Source organism: Sapajus apella, unplaced genomic scaffold, assembly GCF_009761245.1.
Source record: "Sapajus apella isolate SASKATOON/1434 unplaced genomic scaffold, GSC_monkey_1.0 scaffold68, whole genome shotgun sequence".
NCBI lineage: Eukaryota > Metazoa > Chordata > Mammalia > Primates > Cebidae > Sapajus > Sapajus apella.
Window position 1 is genome coordinate 8,073,150 of NW_022437008.1, and position 17,878 is coordinate 8,091,027.

General features: G+C 43.5%; 1 protein-coding gene across 3 annotated transcripts in view; it reads right to left on the reverse strand.

Annotated features, from left to right (window-relative positions):
* Positions 1–10,536, reverse strand: part of ZNF507 (zinc finger protein 507) — a 38,139-nt gene extending 27,603 nt beyond the window's left edge. For 2 of the 3 annotated variants that reach the window (XM_032249159.1, XM_032249160.1), the window contains exons 1-3: positions 10,352–10,525; positions 8,804–8,897; positions 1,238–3,369 (exon numbers count right to left, since the gene is read on the reverse strand). In XM_032249159.1, the coding sequence (XP_032105050.1) occupies positions 1,238–3,367 (2,130 nt within the window). In that variant the 5' untranslated portion in view covers positions 3,368–3,369; positions 8,804–8,897; positions 10,352–10,525. Of the gene's footprint in view, positions 1–1,237; positions 3,370–8,803; positions 8,898–10,351 lie in introns of all 3 variants that reach the window. The other variant, XM_032249161.1, reaches the window with a different exon arrangement.
* Positions 10,537–17,878: the final 7,342 nt, after the last annotated feature.

A 17,878-nucleotide genomic window follows, 5' to 3' on the forward strand; every position in this document is an offset into this window, starting at 1 on the left:
AGTAAATTAGCAAATCATAATCTCATGCAAAGGGCAGTTCCTCTCTTCGTATTCTCCGAAAGGAAGTCACTGCTTTCTAGGTGACTATGCATGGTGTGTCCATGTTTACTGAACCACTGGCATGCCCAGGAGAGGAACGAGCAGAGTGTTCAGAATAATGCAACTTCAAAAAAATAAATCTAATCAGTAATCACCGGACTCCTAATTTTTCACTTAAATATCAAAATGTGTAGAAGACCTAAAAGTGCTCCTCCAATTAGAGACTGGATTGTCTCTTCTACTTCCATTCCCATGAATCAAGAGCTCAGCAGCAAAAGAAACTCCTGGAGACTTCTCGCCTTTGCAGCCTATGTGGATGTGCTATTTGGAATTTCATGAGTGTAATCTGAGAAGCAGTGAACCTCCGACTCCAGAGCTTTCTTATTCCTGATTACCTTTTCACCACAGCTAGACCCCAACTCTCATTAATCTAAGGGAAAAACTCTACATCCTAGTTAGCTCTTAGGGTAACATTTGTAAAACATTTTCAAGGATTCACCTGGCCCATTGAAGAAGAAAAGTTCTTAACCAATGACTCAATGAATCCAAGTTTCCTTTATAAAAGAATAGCATGTCATATAGGATATTGGTTTTGGTAAGGTCAGCAATTAAGATGAAAATCAGACAGTCAAAATAACTCTTGAAAGTCCTTTACCCTGCCCATAAAACACGACACGCATGGCTCTATTTCCACAACACAGCCATAGGTCCAGTGTAGCCCATTTTTCCATCTGCAATGATACAAATCACTATTGGCTGTGTAGACGCCGAAGCGAATGCCTGGCATTTTGGGGCCATGTAAGATGAAAAATATGATTTTTTTTTTTGGCCGTGATGATGTACAGTTAAATTCATGTAAGTCAAATGTGTATATGATGTGACTCTACTGTACACTCCCTGGTAATTCTCATGCAACAGAAAATCAACACTTTAAATAAACTATACACATTAAAACACACAGGCTGTTAAGGAGACAGCAGGCAGAGAAAAGGGTTCTACAGCAGAAATTTGGAAGATCGAGATTTCAGTTCCAACTTTAATACTGATTAAGTTGGGACCCCGTCAGACAAATTATCAAACTTTTCTGGGACCCAGTTTCCTTATCAATAAAACGAGGTGGTTGGACTAGATCTACAAAGTGCCCTTCTCACTCTAAGATGCTAAGGTCCTCTGAAAGACTTCCTGAACCAATGCTTACCTTATAATGGAAGGATTCTTCACACTGCTTGCACTGGTATATTCTTGTCTTACAGTGGTGGATCATGTGGCTCTCCAAATCTTTGCTGTTGTCAGCTATGTGCTCGCAGATAGGACACTGATAAGGCTGTCTCTGTCGATGGACTCGTAAGTGCTGCTTGATGTAGCCCTTGTTGCCACTTGTGTAGTGACACAGGCGGCAACGGTAGGGTCGTTCAGCATTCGGGATATATTCCACCACGTTGTTTCCGGACAAACTCGTGTCGCTGTTGGGTTGGCACTGGGCGTTGTCCTGCAACTCTTTTAAAATGTCGTCATCTGAAGCGTTTTGGTCTGTCCTTTCTCTCAATTTTTCAATGACGGTGAGTAGGGACATGCTGATGCCTGTCTTGACCTGCCCGTCTGACAATTCCTGCCTACCCTCTGGGAGTGCTACCAAGGTGGAGTTGCTTTGGTTAAGACTAGTTAATCCATCTGAAGAGTTTTTAAGTGGTGACATCATTTTTGAATATGCTGCCAACGTACTATCTACTTGCCTTTGACTAGGATCTGGATCTAAAAGGTTTATATCCCCATAGTGCCCCAGGTTGGCTCTTGTCAACTCTGCAGCTCTTATAGGCATTGTGACGAGGGCTTCTGCAGCTAATGAATGCAGTCGAAGAGACTCAGAATTTGTCCTTCTCCGGCCTGGTGGGGCATTCTCATCAGTAGCCAGGCCTTTATTCATTAACTCATCTTTCTTCTCTGAACTGCTCCAGCCTATGATCAACCCCCCAATATCAACAGTACATTTATCAGCATGATAAACATCGTCCGTTCCTTCATGCCCAATCTGGGTTTCTGTTGGGCTTAGGTCCTTTCCCTCTTCCATTTCAGTGTTCATGAGGAAGCGCTTCTGTGAAAGTGTTTCTTCAGCACTCGGCAATCGCTCCACTATCACGTTAACATGACCTTTTTTATGAGGGCTGCTGCTGATGATTTTTTGTGCCGATGAAAGGAGGCTATCAGCAATCAAATTCTCCTCTGCATCAGAAATCACTTCCAGCATTTCTTCCTCACTGGGGTCCAGGGTAACTGACTGACTTAGGTGTACTCCCCTTTCTGTGCTCTGTTCTAAAGGAGATGAAGATGACAACTGTTCTGAGCTGCAAATCTGCACTTGCACTGATGGCCCATTGTGGATACTCAGTTCGCTGTCTCCAATAGCAATGACCACTGCGTCGACCCCACCAGGCGCAGAGGCTGCTGAAGAATCCAGCAGGCCTAGGGGCTCATTTTCATTTTCAAAGATTGGATAGGAGCAATCAACCTCCCCAGCATGTTTCCAAGCGTGTGTTTTCAACATTCTCTGCTGGCCACAAGTATAACTACAAAACAAGCATCGATACATGCCGTACTGTTCGTATGCATACCATTTCCTCCTGCCCATTTCTGCCACAGATGCAGTTTGGACAGTCTGAGTCTGCAGATTGTCCACACTTACAGGGACGTCTGGAATGGTTTCGTTATTTCTTTCTGTGGTTTTCTGACATAAAGAGTTGGAGGGGCTTACGCACTGTTGGGCTTTGGATTGGGTGTGGCTATTGGCATCATTTTCATGGTCATTCACCACATGAGCTTCAAGTTCCTCCTGGCTTCTAGATGTAATATGGCACTCCGAGCACATTAGTATCACTTCGTTCTGCTGACCATGCTGCTTAATATGATCTTTTAACACAGAAAAAGATGATGACAGAAACTTACAAAGGCTACACTGATAAGACATGGCCTTCCCTTCATTCTGGGCAAGAGTGTCAGGGGTAAAATTTGTTTGTGACATCTCAGTTCTTCTAGTATCAGCAGCAGGTGACTGGGTTACTTTAGCTGGAATCTCACAAAGCTCCTGGGTTTCAAGAGAGTGTGTTGCAGCACTTGAACGTGTGCGTTTCTTTCCAATTAAAAGACATTTTTGTGACTTCTCATGTTCCACTATCTTGCTTAACTTCTGGATAACATGGATTAATGGATCTGGTTTAGTTTTTCTTTGTTCATCAATTTCCAGTGAAGGACTGATGATACTTTCAGCAGTCAATATAGCTTCCTGTTCCCCAATATCTGGCACCAACATGGCAACACTGCTACTTTCTTCCATATCTAAAAAGGATAATGTGAAACAAAAATACCAGGTTACAGGATAGTTATAGGCATGTAAGTTAGGAAATATAAGCAAATTTCAGTGTCTAAGTATTTTCTAAGCTGGAAGCTCCACATCTGCACGCCTGGCTATCCCTAGTATAGATTTAAGTTGGCTAGAATTTCTCTTTAGAATGCAATCTTCTATCAAGACTAATGATGAAGATACCCCCCTCCATCACTTTTTTCTTTGCAAATGATGATCTTTTTCTTCATTTTTCTGCACTTTCTTTGCCCTCAGCATCCAGCAAGACCAGAAGTATTCCCTCCCTTTTGCACAATGTCAAGAAAGAAAGAAAGAAAGAAAGAAAGGAAGGAGAAAGAAAGAGAGAAAGGAAGGAATGAAGGAGAAAGAAAGAAAGAAAAGAAGGAAGGAAGGAAGGAAGGAAGGGGAAAGAAAGAAAAAGAAAGAAAGAGAGGCTCCTATTCCTTGATTAAAGGAGCACGGCCATTCTCAAGACATGTGAAACCCTCTCCAGTTACTGTGAAACATCACTCTGTAAAGCCAGTGACTGATACAATTCTTTGGTATATTTCTTATACCAAATACAGCTGCAGTTTTATTGCTAAAATCTCAAATTTGTTTTTTTCTCCCCACAGCTCTGGAACTGTGACACTACAGTCATGTAGTATGTACAGGGCGTAGTAAATTGGGAAAGTACTATATATACGAAACTAAATAAAAGCAATGATCTAGTTCCTACTTTTACTTCCTTTATCTTCCTGAAGATAAACCACAAATTATGCTGTGGTTTTTTTATAGAGGTCACATTAGTGGTCAACTATTACTCATATCCACATATATATATATATATATATATATATTTTTTTTTTTTTTTCCCGAAAGGGTAAGGGACATCAGAGAAGGAAGCAATTGATATCCCAGTTGTTTTAGGTCCAGATTATGACAGAGTCCTTAGAAGGGGTTATCTGTTTGCTGTAATAATGCATTATGGCTAAGGAAGTCACTAAACATAAAATACCCACAAATCTTTCTGCCTAAGTCTAGAATACTCTTTATATTTCCTGGCAGTACTTTCATTTCAAACATTTCCTTTGGCTTAAAGTGAGATTAATTTGTTGACTTGGATCACATTTTTAAGTTTAGGCTTTTTTCCAGCAACAAGTTTTGTTTTTCCACATTTTAGGTGCATTCTGGAATCTTACTCACAACATTCAATAAATGCCAACAAAATTTTTAGTGGCACTAGCTATAGACCAAAGACCACACTATTCTTAAACTTCAGTCCCAGGCTCTGAATTCTTATTTTAGGTGGTGAATCATGGCTGTTCTTCCCTGCACGGTTGAATCAGTTCAGCCCCTGCCAAGATGATACCTAATGTCCTGCCAGGCCCCGCCCTCCCCTCTCCCCCACACAGTGCTCTGACCAGCCTCAGCGCCAGGTCGCCCACAACTCTGGGCAGCAGCTTTGGCTTTTCTTCCTCATTTTCTACTCCTTCTGGCAAGCCAGCTTTCTAGATCTAGGTCCACATGAGGCAAAAACGCAAACACTTTACTCTTGGCTTCTTCAGTACTACGTCTTCCCTTCTTCCTACTACTCTGCCCTATGGGATCAGCTTTTCTCTTTGCCACTGTCTCTAACTGCCCTCACAGCAGAATAGACATTCCATGGCCATTCCAACATGACACCTACCCTGGCTCCCAAAGGCCCGTGGTCCTTCAGCCCTCTCCCTTAAACAATCTCTCAAAAGACTAGTTCTGTTTTATCTTTCTCAGGTAGAAGGAACGAAAGTTTTTTAGCTTTCTATACACAGCTGTAAATCATTAAAGAAAAGACCAATGGGGGAACTATCTGTTTCCTTGGAAAAACCCTTTTGTGACTTCCTAAGTCGCTTTATTGTCTTAGAATTCTGCATTTTTAGGCCAAGGGGAGCTGTGGCTCTTCATGTGACTACTGATTTCCCTTTAAGGTGATTAACTTAAGGCTTTATTTCTTTCAGTTCAATGGTTAAATGCAAATTGGTTAAATAGTAAGTTTAATAATAGGAATCCTCAAACATTCAATTTTCTGGACACGATATGGCTCTCTACTGTAGATCTAAGGTCTCTTTCCCCATGAAATGTAACACTCATGTAGGCTGACTAATCATCTGGAGGTTAACAAGCGACTGTTTGTTCAAGAGACTCTGCACACACATAGGGTTACAAAGGTGACTCATGTTATCTTTCTTCTACTTAATGATATAAGAGAAGTGACAGAGACCAGTGCAAATTGCTCCCTGTGGATATTTCAGTGTGTACCTTAAAAAGAGAGTGAAATGAAGAGAAGGAGGAGTTCATCTTAACTCAAGAAAAAGACTAATACAAAAGAATCTGACAAAACATTCAGATTTTTAAAGCAGTGTCTGCTCAGGCATTAAGAGCTAATGGAAATTTGCAGCAGATGCTCCAATTTTCCCTGAACATTTATGTAAGTGTCTCATTTTAAAGGCTGCATACATTTGGGGATAAATACAGTAATGGCAGCTATAAAACAGATATGACAACATAAAATACATCAAGAAACACCTGAAAAACCAGTTTGGGTCCACATGCAAAATCAATGCACAGGTTAATCTAATAAAAACGAGTCTCTGTTAAAAAAAAAAAAAAGCTAGATAAATAGCTGATAATAAAGTACACACAGAGGGGAAGTTACTGTAAGGCCAGCTCTTCAAATTTTCACAAAAATTTTACTTAGACCACTAATGCAAAAATACATATATATGGGACTGCATGTCAAGTGAAGTAAATCTGAACAAGAGATGAAATAAGGAGTATACCTACAACGTCAGTGGCTCAATAATGACAACATAAACAAGGACAAGCTGCAAACTCTCCCTGGCCTCCAAGAGATCAACATGAACACAGCTTTAAAACAGCTACCATGGTGATAGTGCAGTGGTGGGGTGGACAGAATGAGAATAAAGTAACAATGACTAATTATGTGATTGAAGTTGAATGACAAGTACCTAGGAATTCATTGTTCTTTCTACTTATGTACATGCACAGAAATTTTACTTAGACCACTAATGCAGAAATACAAATATGTGTGTATGTGTGTGTGTGTGTGTGTGTGTGTGTGTGTAAAAATTGTTACGTACGAAGCGCAAGGCAAAGTATCAAGACAAACAGAAAAATTTTAAATTCTTAATACTTGTAGTTTAAAACTGAGTTGAGTGGATAAGGCAAACATTAGGAAGTTAATAAGTAAAAGCTTTTAACAATGCAATGGTACGCAAGGTAAAAGAAAAGGCAACAGTCAATGACCAAATCCTGAGACTGAAGAGCTCCTTTGGGCTAGCAAGGTAAGCAAAAGCTTCACGGAGAGGTAAGATGTCCACTGGTTCCCAAAGGATGGGCAGCAGGTCAGACATCATCTGCTTCCCCTCTAGGCTCACTGTACCCTCCTCTCCATTCTGTTTTGTCTCAGGAGGGATTACATCACTAGGCTCCCCTGCCCTGTGGTTTCTGGTTGAGGTCAGCTAATGAAGACAGACCAGAGGGAGGTAGCAGAGTGAGATCAGAATATTCATTGTCCTGGTTCACAATCTCTAGGTCACCTTGGATTGGCCGTGTTTCTCAACAGGAGGTTATTTCTCTCCAGGCAGGTTGCTCTTCAAGAGCCTTCTTCTGATTCTGATACCTCTCCCTCTCCTGATGCAGCCAGCTCCAGATAACTGCATTCTGCTGTGGTTTGCTTATTTAAGTCCAATACCTTTATTATTAATATCTTTGTAAATATGCCTTCCTTGAATTATCCTCATTTCAACGTGCCATTTGCTTCCTTGGAATACTGCTGATACAAGTTGCCGCGAGGGTAGCAGTGACAAGAAAAGCAGCCATGACATTACTATATTTTTAGAAGTGAGAATAAGCATGCTATCTAGGGGTGAGTGAAAAGATCAATATGGCTGAATAGGAAAGTTCACTAGGAGGAAAGAAGACTTCAAGCATTAGCAAAACAGGAGATTCCTTGTTTGGAATGCTCAGACATAACAATGTTAGATTGAATATATTAAACTGTTACAAATAAGTAAACAAAAGTTGTATCTCAAACCAGAAAAGTTCCATAACCCTTTCCACCAAGTCTCTCAAATCTTTCCTTGACAACAGTGTTCCACAGGCAAACGCTTCTAATTAATATCTTTCTCACGAAAAGTTAAGAGCCAAATTATTTCAGTTGTCTTTACTTCCTTATAATTTGCTATTTGGTTTATCTGGGTATCTAATTAGTTCCTTACAGTTACAGCAGTATGGTTATCATGAGTAAAATCAAGTTGAACAATTCATGTGGGCCTGGGGAAAAGGCTATAATTTTCTGTGTATATATAAAGACAGTACAATATGATACAAAAGAACCTTCTCTTTCAGAATAAGAATTTGTTTTTTTCCAAAATTTTGTGCTATACCAAAACTGAAAAAAAAAAAAAAAAAAAAAAAATGTGCTATAGAAGTAATGGCCACTAAATTCCCCATTCTTCCAGATTATCGTGATTCTAAAATATGACGCATTTATTTTGCTCCAGCCAAAGGCAGGCAGGTGATGTAAGCTCAAGGGTCCCTCCCCTAAAGTACCCTCAATTAGCTGTGTGACCTTAGGCAAGTCACTGTCTCTGAGTTTTAGATTGTCAGATGTAAAACAAGACGGTGAAGCTAGATGAACTTTCAGGTCCCTGAATTATCAACTGTTTATAAAGTTATCTGGAAGCTGCTTATACATTATTTATAGATTTACCTCACTATATTGGCTATAGTTTGATTTAAAATCTTCTGAGCTCAAGGTAATTATTAATTACCACTAAGAAAAAAATGAGTATAAATATCACAAGTATATGAGTTTCATAGTCTGGAGTTTCTTAGTTGGCACATAGCCTGAGAGAACATTCTAATTTGGCAGCTGCAATGAAGACATAAGGTCTAACTAACATTAACCAATATTCAGATTTACTATCATTTATTGAGCACCTATAATGTGCCAACCAGGGTGCTGGAGACTACAAAAATGACTGAGGAAATCCTCGCCCATGAGGTGCAAGTCTAGGGAGCAATGCCTATGTAGATTTTGTGTAATACTCAAATTATGGTGTTTTTGTTTTTTTTTGCAGATGAGGAACCTGAGACTCATAAAGTGGTAACTGGTTTAAGAACAGGAATCCAGGCCAATCTGATTCTAAAACCATGCTTTCTCTAATGTACCAATTCTCCTTTTAATTCTCAATGAGAACAAAAATGTATAAAATATAAATACTGAAAGGAATAACAGCTCCTTACAGCTAGGCTGAATCAAACATGTTAGTGGTATCTGATCCTAGTAACTCTTTGGGACGGGCTACGTGGGTGTTATACAATCTTATAAATAAGGAAACACTCAGTGTGGTTTAAGTGACTTACCCAAGGTTACATGGCTGTTAAGTGGCAGAGCCAGTGTCTTTCAAATCAATTCCTGAAATTAATACAGTCCCTTGGATCAATCTTCAAAATCCAGCTGTGACCAAGAACGAAAGTATATAGTATCAAACATTTCTCTTTCTTGGTGAAACAAAGTAATGAATTTTTTTGGCAGCGAAAAATTTCTCAATATTCCATGTAAAAAGAAATTCAGAGGAATGTTCATGCAATCTCATTACATAATGCAAATTTAAATAATTTATCTAACAAACAGACTTGAGGATTTTGCAGAAGTTAGGAAAAATTAGCTCTGGAAACTTCTCCCAATAATTGTATATTTTGTTTTACCTCAGAATTTACGTATTGGACTCAACACTATTGGTTTTACTGACATCATTTTCTAATGAGAATGGAACAATAAATTGCACATAGCTATTTTAATCTAAACTAAAAATACAATCTAACGAGTGATTCTGCAAATTCTGCAAGCATAGTAGGCAGAAGAGCAGCATAAAAAGACACGACACAGTGGTGTGACCTATGTATCTTCCAATGCAGTCTCCTACTCTGGTCCTACATTTCTTTGCCACTGTTTCTTATACTGGCTAGAATAAATCTAAAAGATAAAAAATGCTTATTCTTTTCACCTAGAATGCAACTACCTTATCGATCACGGTTAAATAAAATAGTTCACTGTCAGGGCAGAAAAAACATCTTTAGGCCTCCCCTGAAGTTAATTTTCAACGAGTTAGTGAGGTAAAGGAATGAAGGGCCGGCCAGGCTTTCTTTTAATCAATAACGCAACCCATACACTGAGTGAGAGCGCAGTACTGGAGAAAGTGCAAACTCCAAAGAGGTGATAAATCCAGTAATCGCCTGAGAAGAGCGACGCAGACTGACAGCAAATTACAGCCCACTGCAGAAACTTAAAAAGACCGCCTTGGGGTTGGGAAAGTAGCCTCCACCTTATTAATCTCCCCGGCCTTCTAACAAACCATTCATTCCGGTGTCCCCAGGTCTTAAGAGGTGGGAACTTTCCCCAGTGGTCTCCGTGATCTCTGGAGATGTTTATTCTATTGAAGAGGATGGTAATAAATGCGAAGACCAGCACTGCGTTTCTCTACTAGCTTTTTCTACACCACGCACTGGCTAAAGGACTAAGATGATGGGGAATGAGGGGGCTTGGGAAATAAATCAAAAGATGCTGTGAGAACATCGTGGCTGACTCCATCCCCGCTGGCCTAAGCGATCTCACGTCTGCAGAAGGAAGCAACGCCTGCGGGCGGGCCTGCGGGCGCACGGGGCTGGTGACAGTATGCGTGGAGCAGCAGGTTCCCCCCACCCCCAGCTGCAGGGCAAGCCCGGGGTCTCCGCAGGCCTTGCTGCACAGACGACAGAACTGGGACACGGAACTTGGGGCATGTGGCTAGCACCGGGCGGGGGTCGGCCAGCAGAGGAGGAAGCAAGCGCCGGCAGAGGCCTGAGGGGAGGATGCACATGGCTGGCGGCGGCGCTAACAGCCGGCAGAGGGGCGGCCCCGGGACGCGGTACCTGCGGTCAGGCGGCGGCTGCTGCTTCCGCGAGCCTCCTTTGGCCAGCCAGGACCCGGCCGTGCCCTCGCCCTTGTCCTTGCCCACCTCTCTCCCGGCTCTTTTCCCTCTTTTCCCCCGCTTTCCCCCTCCTCATCCGGAGCTCCAAAATGGCGGCGCTGGGGACGGATCACGTGAGCCGCGAGTGGGTCAGGTGACCCGAATGGCGGGCAGCAGGGGCGGGGCGAAGCTCAGGCCCCGCCCACGGGCATTCCGGGCCGGCCGGGCTGGACCTGCGAGAGGGAGGTTCTCCAGCGGGTTTAGCTTCTTGCAAACCCCGGCTCCCGGGCGGGGTTCGGGCCCAGTTGCCTGGCCCTCACGGCCCCTTTCAGACGTCTACGTTTAGAAGTCACCGTGTATTCACTTTTGCATCTCCCCACGTCACCTAAATCCGCTGTGGGCTAGCCTCACCACCCCACTCACTCCGCAATTGGCTTTCAACAAAGGACATCGACTTTTTTTTTTTTTTTTTCTTTAGCCTGGCTTCTGGATTTGTATTAGTTCTTTTGGTAGGGCTGTACATTTTAAGGTGTTCTTGGCTAAAATGTAGCGATCCTAGCCGGGCTCACGGCTTTAAGTGGTGCCTGTTAAGGGCCAGAGCTGACTCTGGGAAATCTTGTTGCTTGAGAGATTCAGAATTTTCAGGTTTGTAGGATCAGACCCAGTAACACAGCCTCAGCCCTCCAAGGGCACCACGGTGTTTGTCATTCGGATCTGTTTTGTGAAAGATTCCGGGGTGGTTCGCCTGCTAACAGTGAAAAAGGGAATAGGTGAAGCATTACAGCCAATTTCACCAAAAATGCTGAATAGTTTTGCTATATTAGGAACTATGCAGCATGGTGCTCTGGTCTGGACTCAGCGGGTGGGCTGTGGACATGAGCAAGGGAATAAAGCTGAAGGTTCTGGTCATTGTAATGGAATGTGGTGAGACACCTCTACTCCAGATCTTTGAGAGGCCTTTACAGCTGGCTGGGCTGTCCACTGTCCTGGGAGGAAGATCCAACAAAATTTAGAATCAGACAGGCTTATAATTCCTGTTACTGTATATTAGGGTACACATTCATCTGAATTTGGGGGTTAGGAAACCAGCAAAGTTAGATTTTTTTTTTTTTTTTTTGAGTTGGAGTCTCACTCTTGTCACCCAGCCTGGAGTGCAGAGGGACGATCTTGGCTCATTGCAAATCCACCTTTTGGGTTCAAGCTATTCTCCTGCCTCAGCCTCCCCAGGAGCTGGGATTACAGGGATACACCACCATGTCCAGCTAATTTTTGTATTTGTAGTAGAGACAGGGCTTCATCACGTTGGCAAGACTGGTCTCGAACTCCTGACCTCAAGTGATCTGCCCACCTAGGCCTCCCAGAGTGCTGGGATTACAGGCGTGAGCTACCACGCCCGGCAGCAAAGTTATAATTCTGCTATTCCAATTAGACCCAATAACTATGAAGAAGTAAAAATGAAATGTTGAGTAATTTTGTTTTCAGTGAAAGGTGAGAGATTGAGCAGGAGGCTGGCATAGAAGGATGGAAGGAAAAACAATCAAGGAAAACCGGAAATACAAAATGTTCAAAGGGAGAACAAACAAGAAATATGGGCTATTGGCACAAAGAATCCTAGCTTCCCCTCCCCTCCCCTCCCCTCCCCCCCCTTCCCTTTTCTTTCTTTTTTTTTTTTTGAGACGGAATTTCAGTCTTGTTGCCCAGACTGGAGTGCAATGGCACGATCGATCTCGGCTCACCACAACCCCCACCTCCCAGATGCAAGCAATTCTCCTGCCTCAGCCTCCCGAGTACTTGGGATTACAGGCACGTACCACCACGCCCAGCTAATTTTGTCCTTTTAGTAGAGACAGGGTTTTTCCACATTGGTTAGGCTGGTCTCGAACTCCTGACCTCAGGTGATCCACCTGCCTTGGCCTCCGAAAGTGCTGGGATTACAGGTGTGAGCCACTGCACCCGGCTATGTACTGCATTTTCTTTATCCATTTTACGGTTGTTGGGCACTTTGGTTGATTACATGTCTTTGCAATTGTGAATAGTGCTTCAGTAAATATATGAGTGCAGGTGTCTTTTTGGTAGAATGATTTATCTTCCTTTGGGTATACACCCAGTAGTGGGATTGTTGGTGGAATGGTAATTCTAATTTTAGTTCTCTGAGAAATCGTTTGTTACTGCAGGATGACACAGCCACTGATACCCCCTCCCTACGCTGATGTACCTGGAACAGCCGGAGCCATTAGGAAGAAATCATTATAGGCAGAAAAAAATGATGATGAAAAAATCGAGACCTTCATTCCTGAAGACTGAGAAGGTATACAATGCAGAATCCGAAAGGAAAACCAAGAAAACTTCAAAAAGCCTGGAACACAGAACCTCAGTATTTCTGTTTCTTAGAAAAGAACTCTCCAGGAAATGACAGTCAACTTTTTTAAGTCAGAAGAATGCAAAGGCATTCAGATGTAGTTCCATTGAACTTGTGGACATCTCACCTAAACTCTTCTCAGCAGCTCTCACCTGCCACAGTGTTATTTATCATGATTTAATTAAACAGTCCTAGTAAGATGTAGTGTTGTAGATAGGAAACCTGCTTACTCAGTTATCTAGCGCCTATTCGGTGGAATCTTATTCCGCCTCCAGATGAGAGATGACGCAGTAACTGAATCCCTCCATGGACACCTTGTTATTTTACTTTGGGGCCATTAATTAGTCGATGAGGTTAAAGGTTTCGCTTCTTCTACAAGTATCATGAGTCTCTGTATCTCCTAAAGTGACCAGGGAGCCTGGTGATGCATAGTGCTTTACAAGTTGAACTGGAGCACTGCTTACATTTTGGGAAAGCTACAGACAGTGCCTCGAGTAGGTTGCCAAGGTGATGATTGGTTGCAAACCGAATGAGACATCGAACCAGTTGAAACTGGAGGAAGACCTACTTCTTTCCAGCCACAATACTTATGAAGGACGCCTCGTCTTTGATGTGATAAGATTAGATTAGATTTCTTTTGAAGGGATTAATCATGTAAGTCTTTGGCACAGCACAGAAAATTGGACGAGACGTGCGGCCCGTATTTCTTTAAGCTGTAATTTTTATCATGACCTTTAAAAAACATACTGCCTTAAAAAAGGAAAGACTGTGGAAGGGTGAGAGGAGGCAAGAGAGCTAAAATGAAAAAAAGGATGTGGTAGTACGAGCTGAGAAAAATAAACCCAAAAATTGTCCCTGACTTTGCTGCTTAGCGCTCGTGGGACTGTGAGAAAGTGGGTTCCGTCTTTCCGGTGTTTTCACTTTGCTTGTAAAATAAGAAGTTCAATTTATCCTTTTATTGAGCTTCAGATGACTGGTATATGGAAGCACGGAGTTTAATGATAGGAGTCCTCTGGGTTCAGGATGGGACTTCGTCATTAAGAATAATGGCAAGACTTGATTTTATTAATGAATGAAATGATTGCTTGATGTAAGTCAGAAGGAATGTAAGATGAAAAGACGTGCTATATGATTATATACAGCTGTCAGTAATAAATTAACATTAGCTCTGGGTTCTTCACACTTTGCATCCTGAATATGCACCTAGAAATACTTCATAATTATAGTTCAGGTCTCGAGGACCATCATAAATTATCCATCTGTCATTCATTCTCTGCTAAAAGCCACAGACCTACGTTTTTCCAACAGCACATTGACATCTAAAATCCCTGGTGCTATGAGGCATACATATTAATTTATTTCTTATTGGGGCCCGAGTAAACCGGAAGGATAAAGGTACATCATGACCAACCACGACAACGAAGAGGAGGAGAAAAGTCAGCAGACGTCATTGTGAAAGTCAGGGTTGGCTCTGGTTAACTAACACTGGTCTTTGCTTAATTTGCAGCTCAGTTGTTTTGGGTCTGAGATGCTAATTTATTTAGAAAAGGCCCACCGAGGAACTCAGACACAGTGAACATAGCAGCCCTGCAGTCAACACTGTGATGGAATTCTCCCCAGAGTTCCCCTAGCCCTGGGACCCTGTCTTAGACTCAGGACCTTGGTATAAGGACAAGAGTCAATAATGGTGACATCTAGTGGCCCACGTGCAACGTGCAGCCAAGCCACAGGGCACTCCAGTGGAAAGTGGGGCCTGTGCCCGGTCCAAGCCGACTTAGGCCTGACCCCGAGCTCCTGAATCAGCCTGAGAGTTTGGTGTCTGGCAGAGATTCCCCGCATTCATGTTGATTTGCGATTGGGATCCAGGAAACGCAGCAGCAGGCTGGGAGTGGAGGTGGAGGGGGGCTGCTTTTGAGGCCGACAGGAGGCTCCTCTCAGTCTAGTCTGCATATGCCACAGACTGGTGCTGCAGGAAAGTGTGGCTCGGCGGAGCTCGCGGTGGAGCAGGGAGCTTGCCTCCGCCAGACTGTCTTTCTGCCTCAACGCAGACTGGTTATTGGAACGCTCAAGCAATTTTCAGTCGTCGTTGTCAATAAAGTCAGTCTCTTCTCTGCAAGGGGAATGAAAATGAGATTTTGAGGCCTCCAAAGAGCTCTCTCCTTTGGCCATTTTTCTCTACCCAGGAGCCAGGGAGTGGCTCCGCCGAGCTGGGTGGGGGCTATCTGCTCTGTCCCAAACCCCTGTTGACAGGTAATACCTGTCAAGAAGACAATGCGATTGTAATAGGATACTGCTGAATTCTTCCTAGAGAAGCCGTTTCCTGAAAGCAGTGGTCTTTATGGATGAGTGGAGCAGAGGAAGAAAATGAAAAGAAGAAGGAGGTGAAGATGAAGAAAGACATTAAAAGGAAAAAGTAACTGCTAATCAAACCAAGAGAGCCCAGCTAAGGGGTAATCCTGCAACTTAAAAATATGTCATTTGTTATTTTGACAGTTCCTCTTGAGGTGATAGACTAGGAGGAGCTGCTGGCATCATCACTGACTGGCTGCGAGTTCCACTTCTTGCTTCTTTAAGACATCAGTAAATGGATGACTGTAGGTTGCAAGGAGTGTATCTTCTAAGATTCCCAGCTTGAGCTCCTCATATACCGGGAAAGACCAAGCAGAGGGAACGTGATATAGTGTTTGACCTGCTGGGAGGTTTCTTATTTATTTATTTATTCATTTATTCATTTATTGACACTGACTCTTGCTCTGTCGCCCAGGCTGGAGTGCAGTGGCCCAATCTCGGCTCACTGCAACCTCTGCCTCCCGGTTTCCAATGATTCTCCTGCCTCAGCCTCCCAAATAGCTGGGGTTACAGGCATGTGCCGCCATGCCCGGCTAATTTTTTTATTTTTAGTAAAGACAGGGTTTTACCACATTGCCCAGGCTGGTCTTGAACTCCTGACCTCAAGTGATCAACCCGTCTTGGCCTCCCAAAGTGTTGGGCTTACAGGCATGAGCCACCGTGGCAAGCCTGGGATGTTTCTTTTACTGAGAAAGAGACATGAGTGAGAAAGGAAAGGAAAAATGCATATCGTACCCAGAGAAAGTTCACCGTATTAGTCCGTTCTCATGTTGCCCTAAAGAGCTACCTGAGACTAGGTAACTTATGAAAAAAGGAGGTTTAATTGACTCATAGTTCTGCAGGCTTAACAGGAAGCATGACTGAAACGCCTCTGGAGACTTACAATCATGGCAGAAGGTGGGGGGGAAACAAGCACATCTTACCATGGTTGGAGCAGGAGAGAGAGAGGGAGTGAGGGGAGGGGAAGTGCCACACACTCGAGAACGACCAGATCTCGTGAGAACTCACTCACTATCATGAGAACAGCAAGGGAGAAGTCTGCCTTCATGATTCAGTCACCCCCACCGGGACCCTCTCTGACACATGGGGATTACAATTTGAGATGAGGTTTGGGTGGGGACACCGAGCCAAATCATGTCATCCACACTGCCGATAGCAAATTGCACGCCCCTTCTGGCCTCATCATCAGCTCCATGAAGCCACAGGCAGGAGGGCCCAGCCGAAATCTGCCACCAGGTGTAAGTGACGCATCCAGAATTAGGCGTGCGTGGAGCTGTGGGGTGCATGAGGCTTCATGAGTAGGTGGCCAGGCTCCCATCCATCCATCCCTCTCACATCAGGCCTCCTCCTTCAGCTCATGCCTCTAGGCCACTTGCAGAGACATCCCTAGGACCAGGTAATGGAAATCAAAACCTAAGCTAGCTGAGTTCAAGAATGGTCACCTTGGTACGTGGAAGAAAATGGAGCAACCTGAATGGAGGAACGAGGTGGACATGGACACGGGGGATCTATCTGGATTGTGGAGACCCCTCTACCTGGCTTGGAGGACTCAGTGTGGGGATCAGGAAGAGCTCTGGCCAGAGAGGCAGGTTGGGGCTGGGACTGGGCCGGGCAGACAGGCAGCAAACGTCTGTTGAGGGCCTTCTGATGGAGGGCCCATGTTAGGGGCTCTGCTTGTGTGATTTCCCGTGTCTTTGTGAACTTTACTCTTCTGCCATGAATTCTGTGTGTAATCACCGCCTCAACATCTGTCTACCCTGATGGGAAATGAGCTTCAAGAGCCCAGGGAAGCTTGTCAGTTTTGTTCATCAATATCTTTCCTGCCCTCATGGCCTAGAACAGGGCCTAAAATGTAGCTACATTCAGTAAACACTGAACAATCAAAGAAAAAAGTGATTTCATTTAGCAGACACTCTCCCAGGCATAAAGTTTATTGGACGAGCTACTCAAAAGCACCTTTTGGGAAGATAGGGCGTGAGATTAAGGGCCAGAGGCTTGGAAAGAGAATAAACGTGGTATCCAGTTAGAGACAGGGAGTTGGTCACAGAGAGGCCCTAAGAATCCATTCTGTGGACTGGTTTTCATTTACCCTGTGCTTCAAAACCTGTTAGCACTCGCTAGCTGTGTGTCCTGGGCAAGTTACTGTACTTCTCTGTGCCTGGGTTACTTCCTGCCTACCTTACAGGGCTGTTGAAAAGTTTAAAGAACCGAATGTATGCCTGACTCATAGAAGCAATCAATAAACAATAAAATGTTGTATTTCAAAGACTAGGACTGGAATGATATGCAATGGAAGGAAGAGATGGAGTTGAAGGACATTGTGAACAAAGAATATGTCGCATTCGATGGCTTGTTGGAAGCAGGGCGGGTTCTTCTGCTCTTCCATTCGCCCTTGATTGGAAGCTGCTGTTCATAAGGCACAGACGGCTCTGAGCTCCAGACACCGATGACAGAGGCAGGCACAGAAGTCAGACAACACACGAAAAGAAGAAGGGCAGAATCGCCCAGCGACTCTATAATCAGCTTATGTCGTGGAATTTGATGTGAGCACGTTAGGAATGTCACATACGACTACGTGGGTTTTTCAGCCTATTTTTCCTGAATGCGGATTCTGTTGGCAACTGAATGCGTGCTAACACCCTAAGATTTAGTTGCATTTTGGTTAAGAAGTCCAGAAGACTTTGGACTTGGCTTTGAAAAACCGAAAGTGAATTGAATTTGCATTATTTAAGGGGCTTATTCAGATGAACACTGCTATCTCTTCAGATGTAAAAATTCCAA